We start from the raw sequence: 21,272 nt of genomic DNA on the forward strand, positions 1-21,272 counted from the left end.
GAAATCGGTAAACTCAACGGAGTTAATTCAGAAATTTACCAAAAAAAATTGTTTGTAGGATATACAATAGTTACTCTCTTTATTTCTAATCATTCACTATATACTCCCGCACACACGTGTATCTTAAGAGCCCCTCCTAAAGGGGGTCTTATAAAGGACAGTCCCAAATTTAATCTCTCAAATCAGGATACCTCTGAAAGGATCAGACACAGCATTTGAAGGGCTCGGCAAAACAACCCAAGTCCTATGCATGCAAATTTTCACTTTTCAGTCCTGATGGTATCCTATAAAGAAAGTGAAATATCTCTTCGAATACCGGCTTGAGTGAAAAGTCGATCTTTACTCTCCATCAAAATGGCTGTGACCCACCAAGCATGTTGGGATCAAGTGATATGAGGTTATGAAAGGAAAACCTTTATTTGAAGGGAAGGGCAGTTGCGGACAAAACAGGTTGATGCTTGAATGTGTCAGGGACAAGACAGCCAGCCGGCGCACCACAAGAAAAGCATCCCTGAATGTTTATGGTGAACTTGGTTCTCACAGGGCGTTGTGATGGTCTTCACTCCAACACGGCAGCCTCACAACAGCCTGGAAATGGTCTCTCACACCAGCTCCGATGCACTGGAGTAACACAGAAGATAAACCAAGAGTGGACACTAGAATATCCTACATTATCTTTTATTTAAAACTAACAAAAGCACAATACACTGCAACATCAAAATGACAACACAAGCTTCTAAAATTAGAAGCAAACGATACTAACATTTTTCACTTGAATAAATAAAATCCAAACATAATAAATGCGTATATTTATTAAGCACTGGGTATAAAAAGCCCAAAACAAGGAGAGGCCACTTCGATTTTATACTAGAGTGCTGACCTTGATTATTGGGATCCCCTAAGAGGCGATATTCAGGCAGAAATATTGGTTTATCAATTCAGTGCTAATTTATGCTAATTAGATTTTGTGAATGCACTTGTAACCCTTAAACAAGCTAATGGCGGCAAATGGTTTTAGTACTTATCAAAAGTGCAACAGGCTCTAGACTACAGAATTAAACTTTGATAAAAAAAACCAGACAGCTACTTGTAGAAAACTATAAATTTGCATCGCGTTTCAGTCTAAATCTGTGAAAGTTGGACCCTTGAATATAGAAAAACATGCATATCACTTCAACAGACGCAACACTTGCTGCTAGATAAATAAGGAAGGAACTCTAGAATACAACCCCTGAAAATGTAAATTTGCATAGATTTTGAATTGCATAGATAATACTGGTCATTGATCCTGTCATGCCAATTTTCCATCTGCCAATCGCCCATCTAAGAATACTCAGATGGCCTCAGCACAGTGCTTGTGCCTCACCAACCAATACACTCTGTACGGCAACACTTCCCAGCAGACGATCAAGGCATCTGCATCTCAAGCACTACACTATCTGCTCTACATTCTCAAATGAGCAATTGGCCTATTGCAGACTCAGAATAAAACATTTCTGAGATACGCTAAAGAGATTCCGATTCCTTAACCATGTTTGAGACAGACCCATCTGTCAGTGATTGCAGATGTGGAAATCGTAAAACTGGTTGTGATGCAGACGGCTTCACGTCATCTTCCATAAATTTCCGTTTTTTGAGTTCGAAATTTTGTCGTAAATCTGCGACTGTTTGATCCAATGAAACTTGATCGAATTCCATTGCATCTGCATGTCCTGTTGATTTCAATGCATTGCTGATACTGTGACATGATTGGTTGACCTCTTGGACCATGTGATTAAGAGCTGTTGCCATGGCAGCCGCCATATTGCCTCGTTTGCCGTGAACGATGTTGAGATCGTCTGGAAGACCGGAGTACAACATGTGGATGAACATCATGAGCTGATTTTCATCACTGAAAAAAAGACAAAGGGGAATTTACGATTATTAGACTTACCAATGTTTCAGTTTACACCAACCTCAATCATTGTGAATTTGACCTGTTCTCCCCACTAGAAGTGATAAAGATTCCAGCAAGGATGAATTCTGTGGTGGCAGTGAAACCATTTCTATCTGAAAGCGATTCCAGGACATTATCACTTACTTTGAGTGAACTGTTATCCAAAGACCCTGACCTTGACCTTTGGTTTCAAGGTCGACTCTGAGCAGGTGGAACATGCCAAGTTCAAGGTCAATATAGGAGTGATACATTTTATGGAAGGTCAGGCCGAATCTCTGTAGAGCGGAGATGAGGGCATCGTTGGTGAGGAAAGAGGACTGGAGCTGGAGGGTTGTCTCTAACTGGCAGGTGTTCAGGCACTGGAGGATTCTGCGCACTTCACAAACTGAAACACAGAGGGGATTTTGATTGATTTTTCTCAAATACCTGTCTTTACCTATCATCCTAAAATCCCAAATCTGAGAATCAAGGTGCCAATTTTCAGAAACAATGTCAATATCAAAGTAAACATTCATGGTTAAATCATACAAACCTTCTTGAGGAGCTGTCGTCAACTTCACGTTGAATTTCTCACTGACCACGTGCTCAGCCTGTAATGAGATCTGTCCACAGACCCACTGGGAGGGCCTGGCAGCGTGAGGCTGGCATGCATCACCACCACCATTCTGAGGCCCTCCGCCAGCAAGCCCAGAAAAGGACCACTGTAACAACAACTGGCAGGAGATCGTCGGAAACGTAAACTTTGGCAAATCTGTGACAGTCGTGAGGGTGACCATATCTTCTTCCTCGGGGGCAGTAATACTGTACGGCTGGCCATTACTCGGGACTACTTTTCTTCTTTTTGAGTGTGGTTCAGCTCCTTGTTTGTTGTCATTTGCTCGGACAGAGTTCTGGACTTTGCTATGGCATTTTAAATTTGGTAGGTCGGGTGAGTCTTGAACCAACAACAGGCATATTTCAGATATGTCCCTGAAAGGGTACAAGAAATATATTTCTTTGAGGACTACATCGATCTAGAAGACAATTTGATATTATGAGGACAAAGATCACTTTAAGACTGACCTTCCCGTTCTGTTGATGACATCAACGCCTATGATCCACTTGTTTCCCACAATTCTCTGCCAGGTTTCGGCGACATCAAATGGTTGTGGTTGGTGGTTGAAATCCTCTCTAAGTGATGATGTTGCTGCAACATGGTTTGCTCGGTCACTAAACAAGTCTACCATATTGGACTGAAATAAGTAAATTAGGACATGACTGTCACCATCCTGAATGAGCTGTCAAATGCCCAAAAGGCAGCGCTGATTCTCACTAGGGTATGAGCATATAGTTTACAATAAGTTCTAGGGACCAGACCAAGATGTGGCACAACAAAGTGCCAAAATCTGCCAACATGATCGAAAGATAACATGAATATTCACTAACCGGGTTGTTGTGATTGTGGTCAAGCATGCTGCTGCCCTCTATTGCCATACTACACAGACCCTGGCTGGTTTTCTTGGCAAGATCCATCTTTTCCCGGCAGAGATTCTCAGAGTGATGGAGTGCCGTCATGCCACACTGGAAAGAAAGTAATCAAAATTTGTTTACGGTGATGAAGATTGGCTGCCAAAATCCCCCACAATACCTTTTTGGGGGGGGTCGTGTTGAGGAAAGCAATGTCCAAATAATGTAATTGAGAGGCCTGGCTTCCTTACCTGTACACGAGATTCCAAGTGTTCCACTATTGTACCGAGGTTGTTGCTGTCTCCGTCTTCCATTGGCTCACCCATCGCCTGAGGATAAAGATGTAGGAGTAAATGAATGAACATCTAGCCATAGAGAGGTTTAAACCATATTTTAAAAACTTTGTGACAGTTATACATGTAATCTGCCACACAAAGTATTCTGAACATTAACCAAAACTAGAACACAAAATATACCTCAGCGTCATCCAATGTATCAACACAGCAAAATCCAAAATCTGTGAGGCAGAACGAGCTGATCGTTTCACTCTCCCTCCACCAGCTAGCAGGCAGCAGTAGTAGCTGGTCAGTTCCATTCTGTAGGAAATCGCCGACAACAACATATTTCGCTGATGGCCAGTGTCCACATAGCTGAAAGATGAAAATCATTCAATTGAACAAACTGGCATGACGAAATAAACCGATCAGCGATAATTGAATTTAAACAAACACAAAATGACTACCTGGACATGCTGGATGCCAGTAGAGGATGAGATGGCATTCACTAGAGGGTTGTTCCATCCCTGATTTACATGACTCATACACTATAGCAGAGAACAAGATACTGAATGTCCCTTTACAAACCTTCAGATCTTCCAACTTCACAGCAATGACACCATTTTCCTGCGAAACTGCTGCAACATATTCGTTGTCAAAGGCATCCACAATAAAGATCCGCTGTATGTCCTTCGCTGGTATTTCTTCACAGGAGTAGAGATGATTATAACAGAATTGAGCCATCTGTCCAAACTTCGTACATATCACAGTATCTTTTGCTGCAGGCCCTTCTGCATCATTATGAACATCTTCATGCAGAAAGGAATGGCATCTTGAATTTTGGATGGACAACACTTCTGAGGTACAAATACTTGCATAGACGTCTGGTATCAAATCACTCAAGGCAGTACCATGTTCAACATTCTGGCCCCAATCGGTTATTTTGATTGTGGATTGCACAAGTGAGAATGGCACATTTTTTTTCTGGGTGGGCTTAGTTGTACCTATGGAATGTACAGTGAGAATGGTTGTTCGATGCCAATGGGAGAACTTAACATCTGCCGACAGAAATCGGTGGTAGTTGTACGATTTGTCATTTGAATCTTCATTCTTGGAAGGAGGCAATTCGGAGTACTTGATTTTCCCGGTGTAGTGGTTAAGTTCAGAGGTGACTGAATGAGATGATCCGACATTGCAAATGCGGTAGATGAAATGAAAACAACCGTTGTTTTCGCTGAGAAACAGCACGGTAGGTCCATCCAAGATTCTTACTGATGACTGCAAAACTGTAAGAACATCTGTTCCATATTCAAAGGTACAAAACGACGGGACAAAGAAAGTTTGTGCAGCAATGTACAATTTCTTCTTTGCTCCAAGTACAAACAGGGTTATTGAGTAGTCAGGATCCTCTGGCTCGCCCGATTTGGCTGCAACAATGACGTAAGGCACAGTCTCTCCAGTTACAGCATTAACAACATTTTCACAGCATAGGATTCTTGCCGATGCAGCACTACATGGAAGAAGCAGTGTTTGTGCACTGGACTGGTGCAGGACCCTCGAACCAGTGTCATATTCAAACCATTTTCCTTCAACAGAGACACTATGCAGGGAGTTATTTGGTACCAGTTGGACCGCTAGCAACTGATGATCATCTTTGGTAACAAAGTTTTGACCCGAATTCATTTTTGACTGAGTACATAGCAAAAAATTGGAGTTTTTTTACAAAATTTTTACTCTGATGGGCGCAGCCATGTTGAACTTTCCGCCGGTAGTTACGCCAATCAAAATGCCCGATACAAAATTTTCACAGTTTTAGCCAATTAGATTGCATTTTATTAACGGATTAGGGGAGGCGGAAGTAGAGTCCAACATGGCAGTAAGTACATTTTTTCCGGTTTTTGTTGCATCAAAGTTGATAATATCTCAGCCTGTGCTTATTATTTATGTTCAAAAAGAAGTTCTCCTGATTTTGCTTTGTTATTTGCAGGAATATTTCGTCAAAGTCCCGGATTTGAGAAAGAGGTTTAGGGAGAAATATCGAGGTAAAGTGACAACATTTTTCATGTTTCAATTTTTAAAGCTGAACTAGGACCAAAAATTAATTTGCGGAAATTATTTGTGGTGATTAGTGACAGAGGCTGTTTAAATCCTTGAGCTTGGGCTCAGAAGTTCTTGAGGGGTGAAAAAGGACTCCCTGAAAGTAAATTTGATTGTTGAATCCCAAGAAGATACTGGAGACTGGAGTAAGTGGAGACTGTCTGTGAGTCTTGAGTATAGCCATGCAGTAGCCTAGCTGAGTAGGTATGCAAATAAAATCAATCTACCTTACTCTTTCGACTTCCATTTTCAGATAAAATTGCTCAAGGTCTCTATGATGCAGAAGATCTTGCCAGACTGGAAGATAATGACACGTATGTTGAGCTCTTTCTTCAGAGTGAGAAGGGAAACATTGACAGTGCAACCTCCATGATCGACGGAGCTTTTGTTTGGAGGAAGTCCATTGGAGTGAATGGTAATTGTTTTATCATACTTTGGATATCTGCAGATTGTACTCTCATATTTTCATTAACGATTGCGTTTTTTCATGCCGGCCTGATAGGACTAGGAGTCCTTGAATTTTGATAACTAATCAAGGGCACTTTAGGCTGGAATTGATGCATTCACAATATATTGTAGTAATTTTTCATAGTTTAAAAATGATATGTCTGGTAGAATGCTAATGTTACAGTAAAGGACTTACCACATTGCATCTTTCTTGTTCCCTTTCAGGTTTGTCTTCGACATCGTTTCCTCGAGAAGTCCATGAAAAAGGTGCTATATATTTTCATAACCATGATAAAGATGGAAATGAAATTTGTAAGTTTTTCCTCCATGATGTACCACAATTTGTGCTTATTTAGAATCTCTCAAAATACCAGCTAAGAACTGTGGGTAATCATTTGTAGCCTTTGCAAGATTTCTTTCACGAATTGACAAAGGAACAAACCCACTTCATGATTCAGGTTCACTGAATGATTTCCACGTTATAGATGAATACTCTACTTTCTTGACCTGTACCAATAGAGGAACATTTACATGTATCAGTGACTATTTGTTCTCTATTTCAGTGTATTTCAGAATAAAAGACCACAAAAAAGATCCCACCAAGTTGCTGTTGCTTCAGAAATATGTTGCCTACCTCTTGGAGCAGTATTTTATGGAGAATATGGGCAGCCAAATTGTTGTGATGTTTGACATGACTGATGCTGGCCTATCGAACATGGTAAGGAATCATGTCAAGATAACATTGAAACCAAAAAATAAGCTTGTGTTGGGAGGAGACACAGTTCATCTGGGAAGTGGGTCGGCGAAAGGGCTTCATCTGTTAGTCAGCTATTTCTTATGGTTTTGAGTTACATAATTGAGTGCTGTGCCTGTAGTCACAAAAGGTTCAGCACTGTTTGAGAGATACTTCCAATGATTAATAGTCTATATCCATGCTATTACATGTATATTGTCATTTCCAAGTTGGAAAGAAATTTGAGAGGGCTTATGATGAATTTCAAGAGTAGGTTTTATTTGCCATTGAATGATGGAATTGACATTATGTATTGCACCTATTTTTAGGATTTGGACCTCATCAAGTTTATCATCACCTGTTTCACGACGTACTATCCAAATTATTTAGGTAAGCATTTAGTGTTCAAATATTTTAAATGTAATAACCTGCAGATGTTAGACTTGTGGAGTAAAATAAAAGTAAAATCCTTGTTGAGTTTTGCCCAGTGTCTAGTGACATGTATATTTATAGGGCTATAGATTCATGCACTTGATTGGGAACAACGTTTACATAACGTAGTGTTGGCCGTCGTCACGTCACCATGCATTTTACATTACTGTAACGTGACGAGACGCGACGTTTTCATAAACGTTGGTCCCAATCAAGTGCATGGATCTATAGTGAATGATGAGGTGCTGTTGCATGAGATCATTGAAGTTATCGGTGGCTCTGCACCATCCAATTTGTAAACATTTTAATGTCTCGCATCTCTAATTTCAGCTTATTTATTAGTTTATGACATGCCCTGGGTGCTAAACGGTAAGTGGTATTTTGTAAAGTTGAAGAGGAAATCAGTGATTTGACCTGTTAAGAAATCGCATGGATCTTTGCCTCATCTACTTGGGGAAGTATCAAAACATTGACCATTGACTCTGCTTTTACGTGTTCAAACAATTTGAAAGTCAGTTCTGTCAGTTGCCACATGGAGCCGCCGCTGATGCTTGGCAGGCTCACCATGAACTGGAACTATGGTGGCACTTCGGTTGCTACCATTACTCTACCAAAATGCCCCATGAAATAGCCTCTATACTTGTTTATCTTCAGCTGTCTGGAAAATCATCAAGACGTGGTTGAGTGAAGAATCATCAAAGAAAGTGATATTTGTGAAAAAAGGGGACATACAGGAGTACATCGACAAGGACCAGTTATTAGAGCATATGGGGGGAACTGTAAGTAGTCCTATTCAGAACATCACAGGTTTCCGGTAGAATGCTGGATTCAGTTCACGATCTTGCTCCTGGTACACTATCATATTGTGAAACACAGGGACGAACAGGCACTGTTAAAACATCGTTTGCATCTCCTTTACAGAAGTCATTTCATCTCAACATCAGAAACCAATTAATAAGATTCTCCACCTTTCGTGTAGTTGAATGACTTTTCAGCGTTTTATCATTCTGCCACCTCATCTGGCATAGAAAATGTACATTCTAAAAGTATAGCTGAAACATTTGTTGTTTCATTGTCTAGGACACTTACAAATACACGTATATCCCTCCATCTCTGGACATCGGTGACAGCTCAGGGGAGATGATGAGTTTGACCCATGAAAACGGTATTCTACCCTCACCTGGCGATTTAGCCGCGAGAAAAAAGGTAGGTCAACTATAGTGTCGTTTTGGATGTACTAATACTATGATTGTGGATGAGGGCGAAAAATTGTTGTGGTTCCTGAATGTCCTGATTATAAAGGGCAAATATTATAAAGATTTTGAGATGAATAATGGTATTGAGCCGAGATATCGTCAGTACCCATGCGTGATATATCAAGAGGGTAATAGACATGGCCCATTAATGGGGGTTACTTCCAGTTCCCATGATGACAAAGCACAATTGAAACCTGGAGTGGAGGACCAGAAACGGCATTTATTTTAGTTCGGCCTCACTCAGTATCAGCTACTTCCAATTCCCATTATGATGAAGTACCATTAAAACCTCGGCACCATGCAGAATCAGCACATTATTTTAGTTCAGCCTCGTTCCGCATCGGCTGGCTACTTTGAATTCTCAGTATAATAAAGTACCATTGAAACTCCGGGAGACAGCTGAAGTGGCTCCATTGTGTACATGGAATGTTCTCATTACATATGCTACACACATGACCACAATAATTAGGTTATTATGTGATGTTTCATTTCCTCTATTGTGTGCTGTATTGTTGCTGTGTACATTTGTAGCCAGTAGGTTAACTGGGATAGGGAATTTGTTGAGCAATATGTATGTAATTGCATTGTTGTCTATTTGTCAATACCACCACTGGTTATCAGAGAACATCCCGCTCATGTAGTGGCATCTTCACGGCTGCAGTATTGATTTCTTCATGTTCACAGATTCCCGACAAACTAGTGGTACTGGTACAGCCTGTGATACTGTACACTGGTAGAGTGTCTATTCGTTTTCGTCAAGCTGTGGGGAGTTTATTTCGTTCATGAATTCCTGGCTTTATTCCATGATTTGAGAAATTCTGAGGAGATTTTGCTGTGTCTGTGAATTGCTGCACGAACATACACTGGAGTGGAGTCTGGCTGATTTCTTATTGTGAGGTTCTTTCTCTTGAGGCATTTTCCTCTGTCTGTGGATTGTCTAACTGTGGGCTGTCATGCTCTTCGATGCTGGTAGTTTTTATCTGACGAGGAGATAGAAAGCTCAAAATAACCGATAACCTAACAAGAAAGTTGCAGAATTGTGAAACAGTTGCTGACTCAGCAGATCTTAGCTTGACAATGTCAGTGACAAATGTAGAGTCTGATGAGGAATTCAGTGAGACTGGGGATGGGTTGCTTGCTTCGGATCTGGATCAGAAACTTCTGAAAAAGGTTAGTTACTGAGAAAGTGAAGCACTTGCGAATAAGCATCGACTGCAATAGCACTGCCCGAAGATGATATTTGTGATGTCATCGATTGGTCACATAGGACCTCTGACATTGTTTCAAATTCAGCACTGATCAGCAAGGTGTCTTGTTATGTCAGCGATGTCATCACTGATTTGGGTTACGGACAGGTTATGTAAAATTGTTCCCAACAGAGTGGTCAGTTACTGTAAAATTGTTCCCAACAGAGTGGTCAGTTACTGTAAAATTGTTCCCAACAGAGTGCCCAGTTACTGTGAAATTGTTCCCAACAGAGGCACCGGTTACTGTAAAGTTGTTCCCAACAGAGGCACCGGTTACTGTAAAGTTGTTCCCAGCAGAGGCACCGGTCACTGTAAAGTTGGTCCCAACAGAGGGGGCTGTTACTGTAAAGTTGGTCTCAGCAGAGGGGCCTGTTACATATAAGTCATTCCCAACAGAGGTGACAGTTACTGTGGAATTGTTCCCAACAGAGGAAACAGTTACTTTTAGAAGTGTTCCCAACAGGGGGGACCATTATTGAAAATTGTTCCCAACAGAGCAATAATGGTAACTGTAAAATTATTACAGAGGGGAAGGAATTTCCTACCTCGATTTGACAGAATCATTGTGTTCAACTACACTTTGTTGAAAAAACAATAGAACAATGCAATCGCTTGGCAACGGGGTCAAAATGGTTTCTCCCTTAGCAACAGGCCTCATTCCCACCCCACCCGTGGCAACTGGTGACCTTGAACAAGAGAAGATTTCTGATTGGTTAGAATGCAGTGTCCCTAGCAACAACAGCAGCCTCTTTCTGGGCCTTTGGCAACCCTAGCAACAACTGTGGTTTTGCCAGAAAGAAATTGACAGTGTTCAGAATGGCCGGGAAAGGTTTTGTTCTCCACCAAATTAAAAATATTGAAAAAATACACAAGCAAAGTCCAAAGGAACATGAAAATACTGATTACATCCATTGTAAGGTGAAAATGGATAAAGAAAAAGAAGAGGAAAAACAACCAAAAAAGCAGAGAACTGATGTTAATGTGGACATACGTGACAACAGCCAGGATGACTTTGGCAATTCCCCGGTGGTCGTCATTGAGGGAGGTCTGAACATCTTTGCGCACGGACAGTCATGTGACCAGGGTGAAAATAGTGACTATTTTATGACCAGCACCTGTAAATCTGGGTTGGAAAAGAATGAAGAGGTGGTGGTTAATTATGTAAGTTGGATTGGAATATTAGTCAGTTATAATATGACTATGAGGTGCTGCTGTACCATGGGAAAGCTGTTATCATTGTATTTTGTAGTGAAACTGGCATCGCATCCAGTAGCCTATTGGGTTATCTGGAAGTACGGGTAACCAAGAAGTTTTGAGGCCATGTAAATGGCACTGATATGAGGTGGGGGTGATTTCATAAGGGTGGGTGGGCAGGCAGACAAATAATGATTGCAACACCATCTCATCACAGCCACTGGCACGAATCTCATCTCAGCCCAAGGCACAAATCGCTGAGTTGATTCCCGCTGTAGACAGCTGGTACCTGGATTCATTGATTTGGCAACAGATTTTATAGTGCAGTGACCTCTACATATAGTGTGTGTCCCTGGTATGCTTCGATCCAGTTTCATGTGTTGAGGTTTGCACTTGTATGGTCTATGAATATCATTGGCGTGCTTGTTCCTGGTGTTTGCTCGATATGAGGTTAGACAGGACGATACCGGTATGTCATGGACTTTGATTCCTTGTCCAACAAGATACAGAAAAGGTCAACATGATTTTCTCCACAGCATTCCCAAATACAGTGCGAGACATTTTCCTTAATAAACTATCTGTTTCTGTTTCTAGGTGACGTTTGCTGGGCGAGAGCAGAATATGTATGCCAGTTTCTCCACTGATACAGATGACGTGGATGCAAGCCCGACAACTCCGACAAAGGTACCTTTAAAGTTCTGTTAACTGCAAAGTTTTCGACGGAATGAGACTTCTAAAAGCATTTTATTTGAGAAATTGTGCACTTTCCCAGCCTCCTGAGCAGACTGTGAGCTGAAAAATGTCATAGCTATAAAAAAAAAGTTAAAAAAATTTCCACATCTGCTTCCAGCCTGATGGATCGGTCAAAAATCGTCCACAGTCTCTCCTTACCCATCGCAAAGACCGAGGAGAGAGCACATACGATGGGAAATACTTATCGGTCAGGTAAGTGCAGATCAGAGAAGCAATTTGCATCAATTATTGTTGTGATACTTAAAGGAATAAAACAGTTGACATTGTGGCCATTCCTTCTGGATTCAGTCAAATTTTCAAAATAAAAATATGAAAATGATGAATGTTCTATAAAGACACATGTTGTGTTATTTTCAGTCCTGCCAACCAGCTTGACTTTGAAGTCACAGACCTGAAAAAAGAATCTTTGGACATCTTGACACTGACGAATAACCATCAGGAAAATAGAGTAGCCTTTAAGGTAGGTTATATCAACAATGATAACACCAGTTTTCGTGAAAGCTTCGAAAAACTCGGTGTTAAAAATAGTTATTCTTTGTCTTGTTTGGAGTAAAGTGCATTCGCAGCATTTTTCTGTGGAGAAAAAGTTTACTATGTTTTTCAGGGGTTTTAATAATCTGTAACTTGTACTATTTCAGGTAAAAACGACATCGCCAGAAAAGTACCGAGTCCGTCCAAGTACTGGTGTGGTACGATCAGGGTCCTCCACTGAAGTCAGTGTCTACCTACAGCCTGGTAAGTCCACTTTAGCTTTCGGTTTTAAAATGACATTGGCGTCTAAAATAAGTAAAAAATAGGTTGGAAATAGACATGCCCATGTTGATGTACTGTACACACAAATGCTAATATCGCCTCTGCTCAAATGCCACTGTGACAGTCCTGAATTCTAAATCTATTTTCTCACACTAGGTATCACAAATGTCGCCCGGGACAAATTCCTCGTCATGGCCATGGACATTGGCACTGATGGTTTCTCAAGTAGCGGTGAATTGGCCGACAAGTGGCGGTCAGAGCCGCGTGACAATATCATGGAGCACCGCCTCCGTACGAACGTCACAGAAAAATTGAAATCTCCAGTCGAGGAGGGGCTGCCAGAATCTTCACTGTCACCGGTGACGACAACTCAAGATTCGCCATCATTGGAGAAAAAGATTGATGACATGAATCGGAAGGTTAGTAAACATGTGGCAAGTCTGTTCTCCAACATGGTGTGGAGATTACAGGTTTGCCAACTTGATGAGGTTGACACATACGAGAGAGAAAACGTATCATTGCAGAGCCTAAAAAATTGCATTCAGAGGAATATTTGCATGGTCGGAAAAGAACACCTTGATTATCTGCTAATTGGTTGTTTGTTTACTTGCAGCTCGAGAACATATTACGCCTCCATCGGAACCAGGAGCTGCGTCTGGACCGTATCTACCGCTACCAGGTCTTCTTCTGTCTGTGCATTGTGTTCATCAGTATCGCCATCGCCCTTTCATACAAACTGGACTATCTGCCCATTCAGAAATATACAGTCAATGCCTGTATGCCGCATTTTATGCACTAGTGCCACCCACTGATAACAAGAAAAAGTTCACAAAATTTTACGAATTGCATCGGACTCTATGCATTAAACAGAATATACTCTGTGATTATGAAGAAAACTTGTGTTTATTATTAGAATTGACGCATAAGCTGTGATAAGATGTATTATTTTTGAAAATTGTCGCCATGTTCGTTTATTGATAATCAGGCATTTAAAGTGTATTGTTGTTGTGTGCTCCTTTATTGCCCCTGAGAATCAGTTTCCCAACTTTTTGAGAAAGTGCCAGCGCTCCCACTGAGCGTGTCTGCTTGCAAAAGAATGTGCAGTACTATTCGGGGTGAATACGTCCTTCTGCAAAACAATCCTCCTCACCCACTTTCAAACAAACCATTCAACGCTATGTCCCTCCACGTAGTTCCTGCTTTGTTTTGATATTCACATGACTATTCACACTATGTCTCGCAAGCTGGGGAACTATTTCTCAAGGGTGTTTTATTGAAAGTTGTGAATCATTGTTTGCACAGCTAAAATTGTGGCTGATATTTTATTAATTCTGAGAACTTAACGTGTACAGTTGCCCATGGTGAGATTTCATTTGATTCCATTTTGTTATTATCGCACAAAAGGCATGTGAATTTTACACCATGAGAGAAAAGAAACAACTTATTACTTCTTGAAGAATTAGGGTTTTTTGGAGAAAGCTTGAAATAAGCTCATCTTTTGAGGGGAGAGTAAACAAATACATCCTCTATTCGTTTACTTTTTCCCGTCTGTTGACTATTTCTAGTATGTGAATCAGTTCAGTGTGTTATGTGGTATGTATAGTATTATAGTTAGGTATGCATGCAAGTTGTATATGTGCTTGTGGCGTGTGCTATCCGTTTTTGGTCACAGAAGATATATATAGGTCCTAAATGCTCAAAGATTGGCATCGAACAATGTGACAAGACATGACATATGAGCGTAGTGTTAGAAAATCTGCCAAATTTGACAACTGCAACTGGTGCAGTTATGGCTGTAGTCAATAGGATCTCCCCATTTTGGGTCAGTTTGATGTCCATCCATGCCTTTGATACAAAAGTCACCTCTTATTTTTCTTATGAATGTTGCGTGTTTGAAATTGGTTCTGGCCAAATTGAGTTGTTTTTAAAAAAATTCTGCATGATTTGTCCCTCATTCAACATAAGAAATGGGCTGTGATGGTTTTCCGAATTTTGTACTGGGTGTTTAAAAATATGAGATTGTTCCAGTGAAGGGGTGTGGGGTTGGCTATAGGTGTCTTACTTTTGGTGTACCAGGAAATTTCCAGAAATGGTGGTTTCATCGTTGTCGTAAACTTGGAACATTCCTATTGTATCATGAGAGGGAGTTTTATTTGGGCTGATTTTAAAGATAAGCACGGTTCACATAAGTAAAATGGTTCCTATTAGCCATCATGGAGAGTTAGCAGCTCTGGAAATGAATAAAGCATGCAATGAATATGATTTTGTTGATTTTCTTCATCTTCTGCTTCTTGTGCTATCACTCTTGAAACTGTTGATCAATGGAAGTACAAAGATGATGATAGATGATAGACGTATGATGATAGATCTAGATTGTTCCTATGAGGACAAAGTCACAACCAGGCTTTCCATTTGTCCTAAACACAACCAGGATTTCTATTCGTCATGATTGGTCTTATGAGGACAAAGTCACAATCAAATTCTATTCGCCCTGAATAAACTGTTCTTATGAGGACAACCAGACAGCTTGATCGAGAAAGATCACTCTGATCACTATGGCAAACCAGACCCTGTTCAAATTTCAGGCCTACTGCACGCCGAGAGACTGCCAATCTGAACATTAATCCATCCCTACAGTCTCCCTCTCAAATAGCTCGTGTGGCGGACGGGACAGGACAGAGACTACTGATGAAATTTCTCTTCTGCCTCTCATGGTATTGTTGGCACTGGCATAAAGCTTATAGGAGTCCCGCAGTTCAAGAACATTCTTTTAAAGGAAAAGGCCCTGTAAACACCTCATGTCAACTCACCCATTCATATTTGAATTTTGTCCTCGAACCAAAGCATATATCATCGAATCGTATTATCATGATTATTATGATTCTGAAGAAAGAAAACATATAAGCTTGTTTAGCAATATCAAATCAATATTAGCCCGTTTTAAAAAGCTTGGTGGTCGCATGGGGCAAAAGTCATGCTGGCTTGAGCTAATATTATGATATTTAATCGCCAAACATGTACCCGTAGATAAATCATTTCGGCTTTGTTTTCTATGCACGACTGAGAGATTGTGACCCGCAAAGGCTTGAGCCAATACCTAGGAGGACAAACTCTAAAACATGCGTAGTTTTTCTGACATCTACAGGACCTTCAAGTGTACATGGATACCTTTCTAGATGAGACGTTAGCAGCAACGACCCTCTTCAAGACATAAGATATTTGGCAGTTGAAATTTTACTCCCGAATTTTCTGTGAGTAACTTTAGGTTGTTGGTCCAAGTCAGCTCCATGGATGGTCTTGACCTTGAGACTTTATTCTAGGCTCCTGTGTTTCACAGGATAGGAGTTGTGACATCAACTACATGCAGGCTGCAAAGGAGACGCCACTGTTCAACACCGATGACAACCCGAAGAGAACGAGGAGGCTGATCAACAACGACAGTGCAGCCCGACGAAAACTTCATTCCGACAGAGGACCATCAGTGGATTGTACACTGTACTGTGGTTGAAGAGGGCAACAGGGGTCGAAAAGGGCCGAAATGAAGAATCAGGCCAATTGTCCGTATAAGACAGTTATATGGATACGTCTTCATACATATAAGACTAAGTAAGACCATTATCAAGTGGTCTTTTTTTCATTTTGACCTCTTGTTGTCCCCTGAACCACAATACTCCATGGTCCTGTGATTCCGAAGACATCATGGTTGATATGCACCAAATCGGGCACACACAATTTTACTATTTCAGGAGTGTGTCTTTTAAAACTCTGCGACAGGTCGTTTTCAAGTCGAAAGGCTGGCGAAGTTGATTGTCTTCACGAGGACAGAAGGCAGAACAGACAGCGACAGTTCGGTCTCGACGAGCTTTTGGGTGGATTGTGACTCTCGAGGTAAGTTTTGCTTAATTTCGTCTTATTGCAACTTCGGTGCTTTTAGGACCTAAGTCAGTCTGGTAATCTCTTATCAAGGACAGGTTAGAATTTGACAAGGTACAAGCTGATATCAGTCTTTGCATAGACGGACCACAGATCGCGAGGTAGGTACTGAGGTCTGTGTGTCTCCAAATCAAGGGGTTTTTCTGCTGTGTCCCAGGTTCTATGCGTTCCAGTCTCTTCATTTCCCGGGCTGTGTAACGAAGTACATGTACTTTCGGACGGCCTAATCCTACTCATACCCCGATCTTACAACAGGGACACATAGTCCCCTGGACCATTTTACATGATCTCAAGGGACACATATACACGGGGTTGCCAGCCGGACGCGAGATTTCTTCCCCAAACTAGGTTAACCCGTTATGAAAATTTAAGCTCCGTCATAAATGTCTTTGAAATGTCGCAACCTGTGTTTGGGAACTAAATTTTAGCAGCCCGGACCGCCCGAAAATGTATAATTAGGCACATTGCCCAACTATGTCGCAGTTCAAAATATAAAGACAGAATCGCAGAGACATAGCACGTCGCAACCACTCGCAATCGATGCCGGTTGATCAGAGTTGCGACGAAAAAACCATCAAAGTTTTAGTTCTGATTGAATACCTCGCGATGTCAATGTTTTAAAAAAAGTGCTGGAGAAGTTCCCTAATAAAATCAAGTGGACATCCACGACGCATTTAGCGGTAGTAGCCTGGTTTTTTCTCGGTAGATGGCCGGACACGAAATTGAGCGGCCTTTACCGATATTGCGCATGGTTTCGAATTCTAACAGATTTCATTTGGTTCCGTATTACATTGCCCTGGGCGTAGCGGCCCCCTCTTATCTCTACCGAGATTTTATCATTAGTCAAGTTATAAAATAATAACCCCGTTATTACAAGTCTCCCTCAAAGCGGTACTGAATTCATTCTAATTAGCCTTTGCAATCGGTTTGATACTGATATCCCTTCAAAAGAGAGGTCAATCCTTTAGGCCTTTATAATCAAGTTGAATAACATTAAATCTTCTCGTCACCCATGTTATTAGTTTTTAATATGTTTACCTGATCCGACGGCTCGTTTCAAGTCATATATCACAATTTCAGCCTTACTGATATTACGAGGGCGGAGCGTTCCGAATAAGATCCACATTTTCATTCTCATGTTGACATTGTTCATTGCACCAGCGGATTCAAAATGACTTTTTGAAATTTGGATGGCTGATTTTACGACAAGGCTGTTGGTAGAGGTAAACGACTTAATCTCATTATGATATAAGATTAGCTATACTTACATGTACTTGAGTTCACAGTAGAGATTTGATATTTTGGTGATGTAGTTTAGGCCTATAGTATAGCGGAGACCGAGCGTTTAAAGACTCTCAAGGCTTAGACGCCCGCATCTTATAGGTTCCCTTTCTAGTTTCCATCTATATCATAACAAAACCAATCACCCAATATTGTTGATAGAAACGTCCTAGCTGACGTCTAGAACCCAAACTCAATATTCCAACGTAGGCCCATTGGTTTCTACGATATTTAGATATACTGTCAATTTAAAGACATGATCGTGAGTTCGAGCCCCAATGTCTGGCAATCCTCTGTTTTCCTATTTTGTATATAAGCAATCCATGATTGCTCCGATAGACGTCAATCAATTCCTGTTCTGAAGAAACAGGTCACTATTTGGTGGGCAACCCCATCTATTTGGAAGATGTTTCACAGTTTATGATATAACCCTTGACACTTTTGGTGAATGATGTTTATCATACCACAGTCAGCTACTCAAGGCAACTTTCAAAAACAGACATCTACAGTGAAACAGAAGTCAGCCATTGAATGTTCCCTATCAGCTTGGCGAGAGATAAGATTTCATTTGTGACTAAGGAAACATTGGGGATCAGAGTTGTTATTTCCTCAATTACTTGACTACGAGAATCTTCAATACCGCTTGTTTTCGTGATGGTCTACCCCGACTGTTGGTCCAGTTCGGCATACTTCAGGAAGTGCGTACTACCGAGGAGGTGTCGTAATACGTCCGCAAACCGGCAGCCAGCGAACAATTCTCCGTTGACCCGCAGAAATACTACTGAAGGCTTATTTTATGGACATAAACTCATATTTGAATGTTGTTTAAATACAACCCCTGGTCCCCTGCCGATGCGAATTTGACGGAAATGGGTCAGAAAGCAGTTGTTCTTCAGCTTGATAAACGAATTGGCAAAACAGAGGTAAATATATAATATTTTCATTAAAAATATGTGAGTACTCATCGCAGAGTTGGTAGTTATTATCGAATCGGCCTTGGGGGCCGCAGTATACGCAAATACATATACCAAGAGGTTGATGTCACTTGAAAGCAGTCAGTGATAGCACGACGACGCCGTCTTTGTGCGGCTAGCATTAGCAATCCTGGATCTCGGACAAACAAGCCTGGACGAAAAGAGACTACTCGCAGTCTTGCTACTGGTTGTGCATATTTGATTTGCGTCCGAATCAAAAGCACATCTAAGTCAGGATTTCGTGGTCCGTTGTGCGGCCAAATCACTTCTTGATGCGACAGGATGTGAGTATTATTTTAAGCCAATCACTTGAACCCTTGCACTGGACTACTCTGCATGAACACACAGCCACTGTCTTTTGTCTCTCCTTCTTGTTGTGTGGTACTATAGTTAACAATTCGCTGTGTCTGAGTAAGTCACTGTCTCTGCAGTAAGTGGCGGTTACTGAAAGTGTAGATGTTGTAAACATTACCAATCTACTGTTTTGTCACCATTATACATATTAAGCCATGAAATACATGTGTCTCTCAAATGCTTTTAACGCATCCCGAGCTGGTTGTGACACTCGTCGTTAGAGTCGCAATCGCGTTTGTTTCGCACTGACGATTTGGTTGCGACATCTTTTGTGTCTTCGTATAGTGTTTGTTACGTATCTTGAAATGTGTCCATTCCGTAATGTACAATGGATGTATTCATGTTTTACGTGTATTTATTCGACATCAATTAGCATCCAGTCTCCCTACAGCACTTTTCTGGCTCTGAAGACAACTTTCTCCTGGCTCTGAGAGACAACTCGCCCTGGCTTTGAGGGACTCGGCTCCCCTGGCTCTATGTCGGAATAACTTGCTCCTGGCAGGCTTTATGAGAAACAACTCGCTTTAGTTCTGAACGACAAATTGCTCCTGGTTCTGAGGGACAACTTGCTTCTGGGTCTGACAACAATGCAACCTAAAGTAAAAAATTCCTTCAGCAGAGTCCCGAGAACGGAAGGTTGTCTTCGAGGTGTGCTCTCGACCTTTATTAGTTTCCTAACAGATGGCGCCATGTATGGAGCAGCCCGGCTAGCTCAGTCGGTAGAGCATGGGACTCTTAATCCCAGGGTCGTGGGTTCGAGCCCCACGTTGGGCGTTCATTTGCGTTTTTATCACTTTTTTTACCCATGGCAAGTTCTTTTTGCCAGTCCCAGGCTCAAAGCTGATATGAAAACGGACCCGAATGTCCCAGCAACAACGAATATGACCAATGGATTCTTCTCCTCGGGCGTGTACTAGCTCACAGTGGTCTTTTTTTAAAGAAAATACTGTGCACCGGTCGTTTCAAGGGGGAAACACTCCAACCTAACCGTTGAAAGACACTGGCGGCAGTGAGCTGGACCAACGCGACAATGTCGAAGTCTCCTCTGCCTCCGCATAGCTGGCTACAAAGTACTTCGGATTCCACCAACACGGACAAGACAAGGATCTTGGCTCGCCAGTAGGCCTAATCATTCGGCAATTTTGTGTATAGCTGACCCAGCAGACTTGGTACACTCTCTGGCAACATGGCGAGCTATGAAGGGGAGGGCACATCCAAAAGAGATATAGTGCACTACTGTCTCAATCGAAATCAAAATCTGTGAACTCTGCGCGGGTTCCGACGTTCGGCGAGGCTGCTGGTGACGTTTTTGAGTGTTTCCCATTATTGTTTGGAAACACTCATAAAGATAGATTGACGCGTTTTTCTGTGTTTTCTGTGTTTTTCATGGTCTCTCTAGCTGTGCATTATCTGGAAACACTGAAATATGGGGAACAACCACACAGCTGTTACGGCACCGGGGCTGGCGATTCGGCAGCGGAACCAAGGTGGCTCACTGGTCATCCGCAGACGACACAGGAGGGTGTCGCTGCCCGTGAATGCTCTCATTATCCATGCCTAGAAACCGAGCCGTTTTTTGCATGCCTCCTCGGGTGGCTTGACACTGGGAGCCATACCACCTTTGATCACACTTCAGATCAAAGGCTACTAATGTTTAGAATCTTTTTTTTTTGAAACGGTCGATTTTGTCCTTGCTGATGAGAGGATTGTGCGGTTGACGGGCCTATTTTAAGACCATGTCCTTTGAGAAGTAAGGGTAATTTTCTGTGCCGAGCGGGCACACGACCCCTGGCATGTAATTAAATTAGAAAATACGAAAATCAAACAAAAAGAGTAGGAAATCATTGTTAGCTGCCAAGGTTTGCAACAAACAACCAGAACTTTGTTGGCAAAAGGGATCCTACCAGAAAGGAGGTCCAAAACTATTTCGAAAATATTTAGAACGTATCCGCAACTTGAACTAAGTTTGTTAACAAAAAATACTTTTGTCCCCGTTAATTCTTGTTCAAACTCGAAATCTCGAGTGGCGAATTCACAAAATTCCAAAAGCGTTGACTAATTGCATAACCTTTCCTTTCAGGGTTTTGAGAGTTGAATAGGGACAATCTCTGAAGGATAATGGCGAGTAAATACGCCGGGGGACGGCGTCATAGCGCGGCAG

General features: G+C 41.6%; 2 protein-coding genes and 1 non-coding gene across 3 annotated transcripts; 2 read left to right on the top strand and 1 right to left on the bottom strand.

Moving 5' to 3' along the window:
* Positions 1-662: 662 nt before the first annotated feature.
* LOC135493439 (uncharacterized) lies at positions 663-5,409 on the bottom strand. The gene is made up of 8 exons (XM_064780793.1): positions 4,246-5,409; positions 3,859-4,032; positions 3,634-3,711; positions 3,362-3,496; positions 2,999-3,168; positions 2,469-2,905; positions 2,081-2,321; positions 663-1,891 (listed from the first exon to the last, which is right to left on the bottom strand). Exons 1-8 carry the CDS (start codon positions 5,338-5,340, stop codon positions 1,507-1,509), a joined length of 2,715 nt encoding a protein of 904 aa, XP_064636863.1. The 5' UTR covers positions 5,341-5,409; the 3' UTR covers positions 663-1,506.
* A 107-nt stretch (positions 5,410-5,516) lies between these two features.
* LOC135493777 (motile sperm domain-containing protein 2-like) lies at positions 5,517-14,828 on the top strand. Its single transcript, XM_064781329.1, has 15 exons — positions 5,517-5,533; positions 5,645-5,699; positions 6,008-6,169; positions 6,427-6,513; positions 6,765-6,919; positions 7,264-7,324; positions 7,697-7,735; positions 8,021-8,145; positions 8,447-8,572; positions 11,658-11,747; positions 11,914-12,008; positions 12,174-12,276; positions 12,455-12,551; positions 12,726-12,988; positions 13,183-14,828. The coding sequence occupies exons 1-15, from the start codon at positions 5,528-5,530 to the stop codon at positions 13,366-13,368; spliced, it is 1,650 nt and encodes a 549-aa protein (XP_064637399.1). The 5' UTR covers positions 5,517-5,527; the 3' UTR covers positions 13,369-14,828.
* Positions 14,829-19,812: 4,984 nt separating this feature from the next.
* Positions 19,813-19,885, top strand: Trnak-cuu (transfer RNA lysine (anticodon CUU)). Its single transcript has one exon. It is a non-coding gene; the product is annotated as a tRNA-Lys (tRNA).
* Positions 19,886-21,272: the final 1,387 nt, after the last annotated feature.

Source organism: Lineus longissimus, chromosome 9 (genome assembly GCF_910592395.1).
Source record: "Lineus longissimus chromosome 9, tnLinLong1.2, whole genome shotgun sequence".
NCBI classification, from domain to species: Eukaryota; Metazoa; Nemertea; class Pilidiophora; order Heteronemertea; family Lineidae; genus Lineus; species Lineus longissimus.